The sequence below is a fragment of the Carcharhinus amblyrhynchos genome, chromosome 6 (assembly GCF_965287045.1).
Source record: "Carcharhinus amblyrhynchos chromosome 6, sCarAmb.v2.hapA, whole genome shotgun sequence".
Lineage (NCBI taxonomy): Eukaryota > Metazoa > Chordata > Chondrichthyes > Carcharhiniformes > Carcharhinidae > Carcharhinus > Carcharhinus amblyrhynchos.
This window is the reverse complement of record NC_137329.1, coordinates 92195249-92213015: the sequence shown is the minus strand read 5'-3', so window position 1 is coordinate 92213015 and position 17767 is coordinate 92195249. Positions and strand designations below refer to the sequence as shown.

At 39.6% G+C, this 17767-nt stretch overlaps 1 protein-coding gene across 4 annotated transcripts in view; it reads right to left on the bottom strand.

Annotated features, from left to right (window-relative positions):
• LOC145344104 (ADP-ribosylation factor GTPase-activating protein 3-like) overlaps window positions 1-17767 on the bottom strand; it is a 57441-nt gene that overhangs the window by 24517 nt on the left and 15157 nt on the right. For 3 of the 4 annotated variants that reach the window (XM_080190940.1, XM_080190941.1, XM_080190939.1), the window contains exons 2-9: window positions 16700-16818; window positions 13877-13949; window positions 12343-12474; window positions 6680-6757; window positions 4968-5058; window positions 4334-4393; window positions 3099-3143; window positions 1852-1904 (exon numbers count right to left, since the gene is read on the bottom strand). In XM_080190940.1, coding sequence (XP_080047066.1) covers window positions 1852-1904; window positions 3099-3143; window positions 4334-4393; window positions 4968-5058; window positions 6680-6757; window positions 12343-12474; window positions 13877-13949; window positions 16700-16818 — 651 coding nt within the window. The remainder of the gene's footprint in view (window positions 1-1851; window positions 1905-3098; window positions 3144-4333; window positions 4394-4967; window positions 5059-6679; window positions 6758-12342; window positions 12475-13876; window positions 13950-16699; window positions 16819-17767) is intronic. The other variant, XM_080190942.1, reaches the window with a different exon arrangement.

Here is a 17767-nt window from a genome sequence, read left to right as displayed (position 1 = left end):
GTGCAGTGATTCACCAGGTTCATCGTCTGACACCTCCCCACTACCAGCTTTATCGGCTTACTCCTCTTCTTTCCAACAACACACTTTCCTGCAAAGTGATTCCGCTTCTTGGAGTTAATGCACTATTTTCCCCACACTGGACATGTTTCCTTTCCTTTGGCGGGGAGCCCGCCACAATATTTACATCTTATACTCTGGCCTTGACTTTTTTTTGGCCCTTCTGCAAATAGTTCTTCTTTCTCTCCATTGTTTTATGCTTGGAAGGCATGAACTGTCTTTCAGCAGAGTGCAAAGCCTCATTAATTTTCCCATCAATCATCTGCCGCTAATGATTGACTACTTCAGTGTTTCTGCATGAATCAATAACTCTCAAGAGTAAGCATATCTTCCCTCAAAAAATATGCTCTTAGGGCAGAATCTCTTGTTCCCAAGACAAGTCCATCTCTGATTCAATCATCCTTAAGCCGCTCAAGCTCACAAGATTCAGCTAGACACCTCAATACAGTCTCACATTGAGCCCCTCTTCCAGAACTCTGGTGTTGAAAATGCAGCATTTAAGTAACATTAGTGAAGGGCTCAAAATGAGTCTTTAAGGCCTCGAAAATGTAATAAAGACAGGCATTACTGCTCCTGTGAGGTTGAGGATACAATATAACTTGCAGCATTCTTTCCCCAGCACAGACAGAAGAATTGCTATTCAGATTTTTTTGCGCATCTCGTGTAATAATTTCAGTTTTGCCATTGAAACTAGAAGAATTTCCAATTTATTTTCAATCTGATTCCATAACAGCAGGTACTGGAATCTTCAAAGCCTTACTGATTTATTCAGTGACCAATGTTGTGTACCAAGTTACAGATTGAAGTTTTAATTACTTTCTTACAGCTATCAAAAACAGAGTAGGAATAAATGGGTCTTTTCAGGTTGATTAAATTAATTCCTGGGAGGAATGATTAAATAGGCTGGACTTTTATGCTCTGCGGTTTAGAAGAATGAGAGGTCACCTCATTCAAATATACAAAATTGTTACAGGATTCAATGAGCTACATGCAGGAAGGAAGTTTCACTTGGTTGGGATGTCCAGAACCAGGCAACACAATTTCAAAATAAACAGCCGGTTATTTAAGACCGAGATGAGGAGGAATTCACTTAAGAGGGCTGTGGAAGCTCAGTCATCAAATATGTTCAGGACTGAGATCAATCGGTTTATATATGTTAAAACATCAAGGGTAATGAGGTTGTGCAGAAAAATGGTGTTAAAGTAGATGATCAGCCATGATCTCACTGAATGGTGGAAGGGGCTCAAAGGGCAGAATTGTCTAGTTCTATTTCTTATGTTCTAAAATCCACTCAATTTCAGCTGCACACTCTTGACACAATGTTCCAATGGTGGATGAAATGGCTTCTGTTCTCAAGTCTTTATACACCAAGGATGATGCCACAGGTCACATGATTATGACAAACCCATGGCCAAACTGCACAAAGACACATCTCCAAACACTGCAGGTGAGAATAACGTGAAAATTGGCAGATGGGTGTAAATTATTAAGTCCGAAGTCAGAAAAATGCTACATGATTTGTTTTTAATTTTCTGTTATATCTTTTGACAAGTCAGATAAGTTACACTTCAACCCAGAACAGGTAAGAAGCTTGCAGGAAATAAACCAGAGTTCTCAGTTTATGATTTTTGTGCTTTTTGCTGTTAAGAACATGTGTGATTGGCAATATTATCACGTGGCTTTGTGTGAAGGCGAAAGAACACAAAATTCAAAGATGGACATATAAAGTCGCTCTATTAATCACAAAGTCATTTAAAAGCGTAAAATTGAACAGAAATAATTTAACATACACACCATTTTCTTTCCTGCAGCAGGCTTCTTTTTTGTTATGATAGAGGACTTGACTTCTGTCAACGAATCCAAATCAAGAGTTAATATATTTCTCTACTTAGGCATTACCTCGAGTAAATAATGCATTTCACAGGAAGCAGATTATGCCAAATGTACTGCAATTGATGTTTTTATCATAAATTATGCAATTCCAAAATGCATTTCCATGCAATAGCACCTTTACCATATTACACAATGCTCAAGATACAGCATCTGAATTATGGATTCAAGGTTTGTTTTACTACTAACTTAGACTATAAGATTGACGAAAAAATACGTTGTTTTCTGTACAAGCTTCTTGCACAAGCAATAGCAGCACAGTGTAAAAAGAACAATACTCATAGGCATGAAAAGTAAGAGATGCAAATTACTACATATAAAAAAATTAAAAGAAAAAGCATTTCACCGGTTAGTTTTGTGGGAAAACCATAAGGACAATGATATAAGTGAATTAAATTAACTCTTTCCAGCCTCTATGAGAAATAAAGTTTTTAATGGTTGCAGCAGTCATATTGATATGCTAACCTGTACCATCACCCAATATGCTGTGCAAACGAATGAAGCTTTGCTTCAGTAATGATCCAGCAAAATTAATTACAAATATTAACACATTTATCAAAATGGTTTTTTGAAAGTTGATGAAGCAGAAGCAAATGGAGAAAATAACAGAGCTATTGTTAGTGATGCTTACAGATATCTATTACACATTTTTGCTATTCTGCTGAGGGCATCAGGTTAAATCATATGTTACATATCAAGGAATGATAAAAGCCAAAGAATTTCCCATCTTAGCTCAACACAGCAAGGTGAGTGGAGGAGAAAGAGGAAAAGAAGAAGAAATAAAGTAGAGAGGAGAAGAAAGAAGAAAGGGGAGGAGAGGAGAGAGAGAGAGAGAGAGAAGAAAAATGAAAGCTAATCTGTGAGAGATTCATTCAGTTGGATAAATAAACTTTACAAGTGATGACTGAAATGATTAGGGGAGGCACAAAATACAAGCTGGAAAGTGTTAAAATAACCAGTTACCCCCCAAAAGATTACTTTGAAAAATTAGAACTGATAAGCAAACTGTAAGTCAATTTAATGCATTAAATCTTTGTGGTGTTAAATAGTAGTTCTTCCCAATTCGTGGAATTGTGCCCAAGTCCATCTGCATACTTTGGCTCAGAAAATCGAAGCAGCCAATGGTAGATCACAAACACCTTAACAGTCACCTTTGATAGGTGTGACTCCTGTAGAAATTAAACTCATTGAGTCAGCTATAATAGGGAAAAACAAATGAGAATTTCTGAGTAACAGCCAAAAACATTTTGTTACCTCATGTACTATGTTCCATTTTTTCTACATTATAGCATTTATCAGAAACGAAAACTTCAAATTACATATCAAAAATTCAGACTGAAACTGAAAAGATTCACAATGCATTTCGACATAACTGAGCATCTGTATTTGAACATATTTCCCCAAAATCTCTAACATGCTGATACTAAAATATTGATGGTAAATACCATAACTTTTATTAGCTTTAATCCATGAGCGGTGCACAGATTTTCAGCAATATTCAATTTTCATTACATCAAAACCTGTTTCCTTAATTCTGGAAGCTAACTTGCTTTCAATCCATCTTTATATGTCCTGTTTTTGAAATATTCTAAGAAATATAGTCCCAAGCATAGCATAATGTTTATTCCCTAATTTGTGCCTTATAAGGATAAATCCTAACCTTTAGCATAGGTAGCACAGAGCTTTGGACACCCTGCTGGGAATTAAGAATTCAGCGCAAGTCCATCATTTTCAGTCCATTAAAATAAATAGCCAAAATATTCTGGGCAGTGCCTTTTCCAATTTGAAGCTTTACATCAATGACTAAACATGGAAGCTTCTTTTGTAGTTAGAAACGCAATTCTCCCACATTATTTATTATTCGTGCTTTCCCGGAAACCTTACTTTCCCCAAAAATATTTTGCTAGTTAATTATGTAAGAAAAATATAAACTGGTGGTTGAATATCAATTTCGAGCTTTGGTCACAAAAGTCATATACCCATGCCTAGCATTATTGCACTTCTTGAAATAATTTTAGTTTCAGTGAATGGCACTGAGACTGAGCCAAATTTGAGACATGCAAAGCAACACATTATTCTCCAGCCCACACCAACTCAGGATATCTAGCTTAAAAGGCCTGGCCTGTGTAGACAAAATCCTACAAACACTAGAGAAGCATCCTAGGCAAAAGCCCCCGTCATGGCACTGATGTCATTAAGGAATCTTCTGCTTTTAGTGTCATTTACATATCCACATTTAAGAATATTACACACATCTGATTTCCCAAGAGTAAAATTCAAATACATATTTAATATCAGTTGTTCTGTTAATTAACAAAACTACCAGTACATTTATCTGTGAATCTATGCACTCCTACCGTAAAGCCGTAATGGCTAAACAACATACCTAATGCTTCCTTAGGAGACACACTGAGGCAATCGACATTTGGCCCATGTTCAGGCTCACCTAAAAACACACGTTCAAAAGCACAAATAAGTTACGAATAACAACTCAAACCAGATCCTTGGCAAGCACTAAATGACCATAAGACTTTTGTCCTTCCAGTTAACTGCAACTGCTGACAGAACTTCACAATCTGAAATATAAAGGTGAAGACAAAAAATCCAGCAATTCATAAATAAAGGGCAGTTTTTGCTGGGTGATGCTTTGAATACCATTCCATCGCGTCAATATCCAAACACATGAAGTTGATTGAATTGCAAGGAAAGAGAGCAATCACAGGCAAGGAAAAAGAGAATGAAGGTGCTTTGTGCTTGCACATGTTTGGGATACAAAATGCTTGCAGCGTTTGGAAAAAAAAGATACCCTTCCTGTATGTTTTTCAACTTTACGATTATGGAATGGACACCTCTTAAATTATTCACAATATTTGTAAATATGGCTGTTGTCAATGAATTAATCAACAGTTTTGACATATCTCTTTGTACTCCATGAGCCTCAATGGCAGTTTTACGGGTTCAATACTTCCAACAAACTGTATACATTTCAATTTATACCAACAGATATCTCCAAAGCCTACCCTCATTTTCTTCTTGCTGTGTTTTTTCAGGCGATGATAGCTCTAGAATGGCAGAATCAAAGTTTTGATCTGATGATTTCACACTGGCTGACTGGAATAAGACAAAACTCTCATGAAAATCCCATAGCAGGAATGCAACAGGTATTCAATATCAAAGGCATATTGAATGAATTTTGAGTAATGAATTTCACTTTTAACAAAATAGCTTGATAATAATCTACATTCATATAATAAACCAAAAACAAACCAAGATGCAAAGGGACATGATGATCAATAAAATGAGTACATTTTAGGATGCTTGGCTTTTTCACCAAAAAAAGTGAATAGAAAAGGCAGCTACGTGCATTTAAGTATATGTTAAATGGTGTGCTTTCTAAAAGTGACAGCCACAAAATTAGCAGCTCTGATTAGACATGGATAAAAAAAGCCAAGCTAACCCTATAAACTACAGTTCTCCAGAGCAGCATAGAAAGGAATTTCCCACAATGGTGAGACGGGCAAGGTCTGTGGGAATCAAGTGGCTAAAGCACAGAATGAGGCCATTCAGCCCATCATTCCTACATCAGCTCTCCACAACAGCAGCTAATCCTATGCCCACATCTTTTCCCCATTGGCCACAATTTTCCCTCTTCTGCTTATTATTTTATTCTGAATTGAACCTGCCTCCACCATACTCTCAGGTGGTGCATTCCAACTCCTAACCATTCGCTGCATAAGAGTTTTTCCTCATGTCGCCATTGCTTCTTTTGCCAAGCACCTTAACTTGCTGTCCTCTGGTTCCGAATAATTCCACCAATGGGAACAGTTTCCTCTTCTGTCTTTGTCCAGACCACTAATCTGCTCTTAATCTTCTCACTGAAGAACAGCCCCTGCTTCTCCGAACTATCCATGCTACTGAAGTTCTTCATATCTGGAACCATTCTTGTGAATCATTTTTGCACCATCTCCACACCCCAGAACTGGACCTCCTTGCAAGGATGAAAAGTTCAAGTTTGTGCCTTTGACACAAGGGATCAGAGTTGTGAATCTTCCTTACACTCCCTCTTGTAATTAAAGTGTTACCTGGTGCCTCAGTTAGCAGAATTTGACAGGAAACTCAAGGTATGGTTTGACAGAGTACAATGCTTAAACACTACTTCCTTTGACTTAAGTTCCATTATGTTGGCTATGCGGTTTACTATTCTAACTGCTTCGTTGATTCATCAACATATTCAATCAACAAGGAGCCTCTGAAGCTCTTCCTCAAACAATTACAGTGTATGTGTCTTCCACATTTTTTTGTTTATTGTGCACTGATGCATTCATTTTCTGTTACATATTTTGCCTAGCTCCTTTTGCAAATCCCAAACTGATCCTCAGGCTTAGTTTACCTCTGCTAGTCAACTGAATTTGATTAACTGCATTAAATTATTTGCTCTAAATGATTGGTTACAAGTTAGAAGCTGTGGTAGTCCCATGCAAATCCCTAGAACATTCCACTCAACACTTTCTCCCATCTCAACATAATTCTATGAGCAAATATCTACTGTTTTCAACAGTTTAATCAACTTCTTACCCACTTCTACGTTCAGCTGGTCAAATCCACTAAAAGCATTTTTCATTCACTCTGGCATGTAACATCCAACCTAAGGATCTTAATGATATTCTTTCCTTGCTACCTCCCACTGATACTGAAATATACTGATACACTATGAAACAAATTAAGCACTTACAGTAGTATGAGAGGCAAAGAAGTCGTCATCTTTATTCTGAGGTGACAAGGGTGGATTTCCTGCATCATCGATCCACAGCTGAACCATATAAAAAAAACTGGTCAAATTTTATTGTTAATGTTCAAGACAAACATTTGCTTTTACTTGTGTTTGGGGTTTCTTTTTCTTTCCAGTTTTGATAGGATTCATTGTGTGATCATACTGTGCCTTTAGGAAATGTACTTTAGTCATGTTTCTGTGCAGTGTGTGTTTACCAGTTTCTTCCATTTTACAGGAGCCATTTTGTCTAGGTCCAGCAGCACTGTATTGTTACTACAGCCATATAATTGATTTTAATTGATGTAGCGTTTGTCTAGATCTGAACTATTGTAGGGTTCTATCATTTTGTGTTTTCCTTTGGGATATTTCAGAGTGGGGCTTGATTAGGTTGATTGACAGGTAAGGTCATATGACTTGACACAGCTAGGCTTTCGCAGACAAACCAAGGCAGTGTGCTTTTTGGGATCTTTGGAGAAAGGACGCTTTCTCCATATCTCTTGCTCTGTCCAAGATCTGAAGACTGCCAAGAAAATTTGCCAAGAAATAAGCATCTGAGATTTTGATGTTTAATGGCTGAGCTTTCTCTGAAAGTTGAGAATTAGATGACCTGAATTTGTCTAGATCACTCTCCAGAGATGTTAAAAGGCCAGAAATTGAGTGGTCACATAAGCATATTGATATTTCTGTGCTAAATGGTTCTGAAGAAGGGATCTCGTCTATGGGGATATTGATATATTGGAATGTATTGGCTGTTAAGAATTATGCTATGTCATGTTTGAGTATTTTAATTGGTAAAAGTTACTCCAATTATTTTTGTTATATTCTAGCTGTGTTCATAAAGAGAGTTTGTTTTGATAAAAGCTTCCTAGTGGGTCACTCGAATCATACCTGGAGCGAAACACCTTACGCTCACCCTAATGCCAAATCAAATGTAAAAGTTAGGGTCTTTGTTAACTTCATGAAATAACTTGGAGTTTCTGATCTGGTTCTGAACAATTTTTCAAACAATCTCCTTCAAACTCAAACAGAAACAGAAAATGCTGGAAAAAACTTAGGTTAGGCAGCATCTATGGAGGGAGAAACAACTTAATGCTTTGAGCCCAATATGACTCTTCTTCAGAAGCCCTTAGTAGTCTACCATGATTAATTTTAAAATAAAAGTTGAAGACACTGGAAAGTGAACATCCATAAAGTGAAAAAAGAATTGACAGCATTTTTGGTGTTCGCCCTTCGCCGGAATTAAAGACTGGAAAAGGAACAAGCATTTTAGTTTTAAAAAAGGGGGCAGAAAACCAACATACACAAAAATGGTGAAGAACTTAAGTAAGCTGCAAGTCACTCACAGGTGTTCTATAAACAGGTGTTATAGAAAATTAGTACCATGTTGCATTCCTAATTTCCATAAGCTAGGTTTACACTGCTAGCTTAGTGCCATGATAAATCCACTAAACTTGCAGTGTAATTCACGAGTTGGGATCTAGCTTGATTCCAGAGTGAGAGTGAAGTGGGGACTCGCTGAAAGGGAATGTAGTGTTCTCAAGTCTCGTTTACAAAATGCCAAAGGAATCCACTGAAACCTGCGTACATTTTTTGAACTGATTTCAATTCAAATGCTTAAAGAAAAATGCACCTCTTCCACTTTCTAATAATTTAAATTTCTTATTTTTGTGGGCATAAAGAGTGCAGTTACATTTCAGACTGGCAGGAGTCAGCAACATAAATAGATTCCCCGTCAGGAAACCAAACTGCAGCCACAGGTCCCATATTAAGATACAATATTAACTAGCGTGTACAGCATTAATACAGTAAACTCCAACATTCTCTTTCAGAATTGACTTTCCTACACATTTAGTGCTATAATTCCTGACTTTTTACATCATCTCCATTGTCTGGAATTGTTACAAGAACTATAATATTTTTAATTCTGATGCGAGCATCACTGACCAAGCCAGCATTTGTTGTCCATCCCTAATTGTTCTAGAGTAATGGTGGTGAACTGCCTTCCTGGACCGTTGCAGTCCTTGTGGTACAGGAGGTCTCACACCTCTTGCAGGGAGAGAGTTCCAGGATTTTGGCCCAGAGACAGTGAAGCAATACATTTCCAAGTCAGGATGGCAAATGATGAAGGGAAATCTCCAGGTGGTAGTATTCCCAAGCTGCTCTTGTCCTTCTAGATGGTAATGTTCGTGCATTTGGAAGGTGCTGCCTAACCATTTCTGACTTACACTTTGTAGATGGCGGATAGGTTTTGGGGAGTCAGGTGTGTTACTTCACGATTCCTAGTATTTGATCTATTCTGTTGCTGCATTTGGCTAATTCAGTTTAGCTCCTGGTCAATGGTAACCCCCAGGATGTTGATAGCAGGAGATTCAACAATAGTTATGCAACTGAATGTCAAGGTGCAATGGTTAGAACCTCTCTCGTTGGAAATAGTCATTGTCTGGCACTTGTGTGGTGAAACTGTCACTTGCCACTCGCCAGTCCAAGCCTGGACCTTACAAGCTTCATGTAACTAGGACATTAAAGTTGGCAGGACATGTTGAGTGTGGTCAGCAAAGCAAATTGAATTTTGGGCTTTACAATGAGAAATAATGAGCATAAAAGTTATGCTGAACCTGTATAAAGTTTGGGTTAGGCCACAGCCAGATGTGAGGGTCCTTACAGGTACAGAGGAGACTTACCAGAATGATTCCACAGATACCTACAAGGTCAGGTTGGAGAAGCTGGGGTTGTTCACCTTGTAGCAGAGGAGTTTGGGTGGAGATTTGATGGAAATGTACTAAGCGATGACAGGTTTAGATGAAACACTGCAAGCAAAACTGCTCCTATTAATTGATGGTCCAAGGACAGGGGTGGGGAACACACACAGATTTAAGGTTTATGGCAAGAGAAGTGGTGCAGGGGAGAACGTGTGGACAAAAGCAGCAGCTGGATCTCACTGCCTACGAGGGTGTAGATGGAGATGATCAAGGATTTCAAAGGAAATTGGATGAGCCCTTGTAGGAAATAAGCTGGCAGGTCTATGGGTATAGAATGGGGGAATGGAACTGGATTGCTGTACAGAGAACAGACAAGAACTCGATGGGCCAAACGGCCTCCTTCACTGCAGTAATAACGCTGCAAGAAAAAAAAAACGTGCTGAGATTGTTGAAGAGGATAAAGAAATAATGGTACGAAGACATCTGTTCGAAACAGATGCGTTAGTTAACGTGATGTGGACATGCTGGCATTGGACTGGGATAAACACAGTAGGAAGTCTCACAACACCAGGTTAAGTTCAACAGGTTTATTTGGTAGCAAAATCACTAGCTTTTGGAGCATTGCTCCTTCACCTGACAAAGGAACAATGCTCCGAAAGCTAGTGGATTTTGCTACCAAATAAACTGTTGAACTTTAACTTGGTGTTGTGAGAATTCTTACTTAGTTAGGGAGGCCAGAGCTTCCAGTCTGGCCAAGACAGTCACAGTTTTTCACTAAGTATCCCAGTACCCAGACAGTTCTCCTCAAATATCCAGGTTTTTAAGTCCACTGAGGCCCTTTCCTTTCAATTCCTCATGTTGTGCTGCACCCTGTGAATCTGGGCCATCTTCACTCTGGATTCTTCAGCAGTTTAGCAATGCCTGTCACTACTGTTGTGCAGTCAGGAACAGCAGGAGGTCAGTCAAGGGGTGAGGTCTCTCAATACCTTTGTTACACCAATGGCTCCACTGCTAACAACGTCTTTTAAACTTCCTCACTTCCTCGTGATGCCTGGCCACTTGCTCATTTTGTTCAACATCAGAACAGGCACCACTTAACTAAACCTGCCGCTGCTGGTGCTCAGTAGCCCCTCTGCACTTCCTTAAAAGTCCCACTGGCTGTTGCTCCAGAAGTCACCCACATCAATGCCCCAGTGTGTGGTTTGAGGAACTGTCAATCACTTTGCACTTAGGAAGATCTCGCCCCCCCCCCCCCCCCTCCCAGTCCACCAGCCTCTACAGTGGCAGAGCAACACGTTCACTTTAACATATTTAATAAGATAGCATCAGCATATCCCTTTAACGACACCAGTTTCACTTAAACGTCATTTGTCTCAGACCTCCTCTTCAGTGGCTTGGCAGTTCACATCACATTTCCCACGGTGCTTCCACGCTAATCCTTAGCCCCTCTTCAAGCCCCCCTCTGAAAGGGATGGATAGGATAGAGGTGGAGAGGCTCTTCCCGCTCAAAGGACAGTAGGACTAGAGGGCACAGCCTCAGGATAAAGGGAGGGGGGGGGGGGGGGGGGGGGGCAGTTTAGAACAGAGTTGAGGAGGAACTTCTTCACTCAAAGGGTGGTGAATCTTTGGAATTCTCTGCCCGTTGAACTGGTGGAGGCCGCCTTGCTAAATATTTTTAAGACGCGGGTTGATAGGTTTTTGATAGGCAAGGGGATTAAGGGTTATGGGGAGAGGGCGGGGATGTGGAACTGAGACACGACAGATCAGCCATGATCTTATTGAATGGCGGGGCAGGCTCGAGTCCTATTTCTTATGTTCTCCCTGCCCTGTTCTGAGCACAGTCTTCAGGATCTGTTCTCCAACAGCTACAACCTCTAGCTCATGCCACTGGCTTCACTTCAGTAGGAGCTCAGAAGCAAAGCCTTGGACGCCATCTAGTGGTAGATGTTGACTGGTGCAGGCAGGTAGAGTCAGAGCTTTAACTGCGACCTGAATCAGAGCCCAGCCTATCTGAAAGCACTGTGTGCTGAGGTGAGTATTGTAATTTTATTTAAAGAAAATAACGGTATTGTATGTTGTATTCCTTTTACATTTAGTGATGCATTTTCGTATGCAAGTTACTTCAGCTGGAAATGCAGAGTGCTGCATTTATATGGTGCAGTATTTTACTTGCTACATTTGGTTTTCTGCGTGAGAAATATCTGTCAGAACCCATCTCTGGCTCTAACACAGGTTTCTCTGGGAATCTATGATTCGCTTAAAGTCATTTAACTTAGAGGCGCAGCTTTCATGAATGCAGCCACAACTTTAAGTGAGGGCTTGCTGGACTACGTACAAATGCATATATTTGTGGAAATGGTAATTGATAACTGCACATAAATGCAATCCTCCTGCCACATGCTAACAGAATTTACTCACATATTCAATTTTAACCTATGGGTTGCATTGCTGACTATGCTGTTCTGAGTTACTAATCCATAATTACTATAATTTAACTGCATATTGTTGCTTATACAGAAGGAGCTTAGCATGCAATACGTAAAATTACAGCACACTGGAGCAGCACTGAAATGGTTTCTTGAAAGCTTGTGTGTATTGCAGGATAAGAGGAACTGGGTTAAAATTAAATTGATTGCGTGGTTCTAGGTCACTCAAGATCTACGGAACAGGATTGCAGCTCCGGTTGGACATATTCTGAGAGAAGTCGTTACTTGACCTACTACATTCAACTGCTCCTAAGTCAGACTCCTACTACCAACACCAATCATCACGCAACCCCACCTTCCCAAGGCTTTTTTCAATGTGTCCCAGTTTTGACTTTTGAAAATCTGGTCACCCTAATCCTAGTATCACTGAATGTTGCCACATTCAAGAACCTTGTGTATCAGATTCCAGTCAGTCATTTTTGTAATAGATTATGCTTACCTCAGTACCATATTTTCGAGTTGCGGCAACAGCCAGTGACCTGAGCTTCTCTCTGTAAAGCTGGGCAGCACGGCTGTTGTATTTTGCATTAGTGTCACTGGTGCTGCAACCATGTTGACGGAAGAAAGCATTCTATTGAAAATCAAAACAAAAGTTATCTTTGTCAGCTCTTGATCTATTCCTAAAGATGCAGCAAAAAAAAAAGGGTTTATTTTCCAGTGCACTGGGTGAATATATCACTGCTATTGTCCAGCAAGAAAAAGCTATGTGCCAAGCTGGTAAATGGTATCAAACTAAATCTAACTGTATTTAGTGAGGACTGATGGGCTTATCAGTGGGGCACCACATGGCACAGCGGTTAGCACTGCTGCCTCACAGTGCCAGGGACCCAGGTTTGATTCCCGACTTTGGTCACTGTCCGTGTGGAGTTTGTACATTCTCCCCGTGTCTGCGTGGGTTTCCTACAATTGGTCTGGTTTCCTCCCAAATCCAAAGATGATCAGGTTAGACAGATTGGCCATGGTAAATGTGTCAGGGGGACAAGCTAGGGTAAATGTATGGGGTTATGGGGATAGGGCCTGGGTGGGACTGTGGTCGGTGCAGACTCGATGGACCTCTTTCTGCACCATAGGATTCTATGACCAATGTGATTAGAATGTTCACGGAGGAAAAACAATCCATTACAAAAGTTCATTACTGATAAAGTACAACACAGTATTTTAACTGCATAGCACTGATTTTGCCATATATTTGTTCATGTAATAGTCACAATTGCAGAATATACAGTGCTATCATTTGCACTTCAGGGGAATATAACGAAGGATGGATGAAATCTGCATTTGTAACATCCTACAGAATGACCAAGATTTGGTTATTTCTTAGATTGTGCCTAGAGATTATTTCCAGCTATAAAACACCTGGGTCAAGTGCTGGTTAAATAGAGATCTGTCAATAGCAGAGGTCCATTTCAATTAGCAATATCACACAAGAACCATACAACACTAAAGCATATTGTCTCAAATATCATTTTACCCCTCCCTACCACATTTTGGTATCAATAAGTTAAATAATTATAATGACAATAACGTAAGCAACTAAAGTACGTAAGGAGATTTTTTTTAACATTCCATATCATAATTATTCTTCAGAAAATCTTCAAATGGAATGACACATTTGTTTTGTCATAGGTTACTTCAGTGATAGTATGACTAAAGGAATGTAATTTAAGACCTTTGCCATCTTCTCCATCTGGATTTACTATTTCCAACATGATTTAAGGACTGACTGAATTTTAGTGACATGTAATGTTGTAGCCAAGATACTTCAGATATCTTATTTCACTTAAGGCTGTTAAATATTCCACTGTTACAGCCTCTTTACAGCAGAAAGAAATAGTCAAGTATATTGGTGTTTCTGCTTATTGTAACCTCTTAAAGCAAAGGATAGAAACATCCACAAAACAGTCACTGTCAGTTAACCAATTATAACACAAGCTTTTGAAAGCGTTGACAGGAACTTATAAATTTTTACTCACAGCATTCGCATTTCCGCCAATTTGCATACATCTCAGCTGAAACCAGGACCAATTAGAATCCAATTCTGTTGATCTAGAAAATCAAATAATCCAGAAGAAACAAAACGTATATTAAGGAAAGTAGCCATTATTGCTAAAGAAGAGGCTTTCCCATTATGAGTTGCTATAATCACTAAACATTGTCAACGCATTTTTAACATTTAGACCATGGATTGTGAACATTCAGTTCTGAAATCGATGATTACATATCGTAAAGACATCAAGACAAATATCTCAAAAATTATGTAGAATTCAACATCCATATGAAAATTAAAACATTACAAATGCGAGAAATCAAACAAAACAGAAAATGCTGGAGACATGCAGCACCTAAGAACAGATAAAATAATCCTTCAGATACACTAACTTTGCTGAGGGAAATTCAAATACATACTAATATAGGAGGAGTTTGTACAGCTGCATTTTCCTTGCACTTTTATTTCAATGCTGGGTCTGATTTACCTCCTACTACCTCAACTATCTACACTTTCACAGTTTCTTTAATTTCTTCGACAGCATCATGGGGACACTGGTTAGCACTGCTGCCTCAGTGCCAGGAACCCAGGTTCAATCTTGGACTAAGGTGACCGTCTGTATGGAGCATGCCTGTTTGCTCTGTCTGTGGGTTTCTTCCGGGTGCTCCAGTTTTTTTCCTGCAGACCAAAAACGTGGTGCAGATTAGGTGGATTGGCCATGATAAATTGCCCAAGATATATAGGTTGGGGGGTTGGCAAGGTAAATGCATAGGGTTACGGGAGTGAGGGTGCAGGGAGGGCAAGATAGGTGCAATGCCTCATCTTGTCAGCTTAGATCTTATTTGTCCCTTTTATGGGGATCTTGAATTGAATTCAACTGGATTTTGAATTTTGTTATTGGAGCAAGTCAGGAATGGTTTTGCATCTGCCTGGTCCATTCTGAGCATTGGCTTTGTAACTAACAATGGAGTAAAAAGTGCACTGTAGGTACTCTATGATTCAATAATAACAATGTAAAAATCACCTCAACCATCAAACCATCTCCTGGCTTTTCTTTTAAGCAAATTACAGATCATTGCACCAACACTTCATGTGATTCTCTTCTTAACCTTTGCTCTCATTTCATTTTAATGTTTCTCCAGTTTAAAGAAAACAGAAAATCGATGCATATTTTAAAATACACAAGTTTTATGATCTTAATGGTTTAATCAGCTTCTATAAAAAATACAAATTTTAATATAGTTTAAATCTAGAGGTCCACAAACTCTGCTTCCTCCACCATCTGATCTGACTCAACGACACTCGGGGTCCTTGTGCATGAGTCGCAAAAACCCAGCTTGCAGGTGCAGCAGGTGGTCAGGAAGGCGAATGGGATGCTGGCCTTCATAGCGAGGGGGATTGAATATAAAAGTAGGGAGGTCTTGCTGCAGCTGTATAGGGCATTGGTGAGGCCGCAGCTGGAGTACTGTGTGCAGTTTTGGACGCCGCACCTGTGCAAAGATATTTTGGCCCTGGAGGGAGTGCAGAGGAGGTTTACTAGGCTGATGCCGGAGTTGAGGGGGTTGAGCTATGAGGAGAGGCTGAATAAACTGGGCTTGTACTCGTTAGAGTTTAGAAGAATGAGGGGAGATCTCATTGAGACGTATAAGATGATGAATGGGATGGATAGGATAGAGGTGGAGAGACTCTTCCCGCTCAAAAAAGACAGGAGGACTAGGGGGCACAGCCTCAAGATAAAGGGGAGGCGGTTTAGAACGGAGTTGAGGAGGAACTTCTTCACTCAAAGGGTGGTGAATCTCTGGAATTCTCTGCCCGTTGAAGTGGTGGAGGCTGCCTCGCTAAATATTTTTAAGACGCGGGTTGATGGGTTTTTGATAAGAGAGGGGATTAAGGGTTATGGGGAGAAAGTGGGAAAGTGGAACTGAGCAGCGACAGATCAGCCATGATCTTATTGAATGGCGGGGCAGGCTCGAAGGGCTAGATGGCCTACTCCTGCTCCTATTTCTTATGTTCTTATGTTCCATCTCCTCAAATTCATCTAGACTCTAATTCATTCCGGTACCACCCAGGGACTCTCCAGTGACACACCAAGTAAAGCACAGGTTTGCAAACTTTTTGGGTTGAAGCACCACTTTTCATGTGGAATACCAATCACTGACCTATCCATTACTCACAATATGAAAAAGTGGTGTTTTAACAATTATTTTAAGAAAACAGGTACAATTACTAAGATGGGCGTTCCTGCTTCTCACTGCAGATTTTGCTTTACCCTTGGCAAAAGGCAGGGAAAAGGTACAGCACACAACTGGTTACCAGTCGCTTCCTTACACTTGACCATGGTGTCCACTTGCGGACCAGCTCTGCATTTCAGATCCCCTGAAAGGTCTCTGCAGATCCACAGGAGTCCATGGACACCAACGTGAGAACCATTGGAATAAAAACTCAGTCTATCCAATGTACCTCCATCCCAAAAATCAAAACATGCACTACCTATGACTGCATAACATTTCCATTTTGCATAGCTGGACTCACCAACTCAATGTTAACTGAACATATCCTAAAACAGAAAAGAAAATGCTAGAAAATCTCAGCAGGCCTTGCAGCATCTGTAAGGAGAGCAAAGAACTGATGTTTCGAGACCAGATGACCCTTTGTCAAAGCTTATATCCTAAAACAGACTGTTTAAAATATCTGGTTAAGTAATGAAATATTCACTTGAATACAGAAAATCAATTTGAAGATTCATGAAAAGGTTAAATTCATTCATTTCATACAACTTTCGCTGCACTGTTCTGAAAAGGTACAGTACCTGATAAAACTCAAGTGAACGCCAAGTGATCGATGTGTCCCTGAACAGTCGATACAGAGAAAGACGCCATAGGTTATACTGGCCCAGCTAGGGTTCTTGGCTGAACAGTCAAAGCAAGCCTGTAAAATTAAATTTACAACAGTCAACACTAGTCATTGCTCACCAGATTAGTATGTATTTTAATCCCACCCTGGTGAACATTCCAATAAAAACACAGACCAAGGTTCTCAAACAAGAACCAGCTCAACCGCAATCGTGGCAGATGTCTTGAGGGTTATCAACTTCCTCCCAGACGAGGAATAATGTGTGCACATAAAGACCAGAAGAAAAGGTTTTCATTTGTTAGAAAGTGAATCATCATTTAAGTTACATTTCAGTTTATTACCTCCAAAGAATTTGACTGCAGCCTAATGGAGACAATTAACATTTTGTCAGTTCATGGACCATTTCTGTATATGGAAAACATTAGGTGTGAAATGAGCAAATTTCTCACTGAATGCAAATTTTAATTACTGTAATGACGTATTGGTGCTGAGATGCAGAAGGCAAGCAAAGTTCAACATGCAGAACTTCAAGAAGAAAAATGTCACATGCTAGTATCCATAAAATTCATAAAGGACTAGCGTATTACTCAATCTTCAACTCCAGCTTTCTAAAATGTAGTTTCTATTCAACTTTCCTTCATTTTGCTGACACAGGCAGAGACTACATTTTCTCCAAGGTCAGTTCCACTTGTTGTCATCTTTGAGGAAGTTCATAAAACCATAGCAGATTGGTTTGTATTCCTTCCTGCTTTGAGAAAAACAACAAACAAAAACACCTTCTTCCCTGTGACTGCCTTGCATTAAGTTGATCTTTCTCTGCAACACTACATTTCGGATTCTCTACTTTCCTTCTCTATGAATGGTATGCTTTATCTGCATAACATGCAAGAAACAAAACTTTTCACTGTTTACTAATACATGTGACAATAACAAATCAAATGAATTTTATCACTGTGCAACACTATATATTTGCACGTCAACAGGTTAAGCCCCCAGAATACCAAAACAAGTTTTACACGCAAGA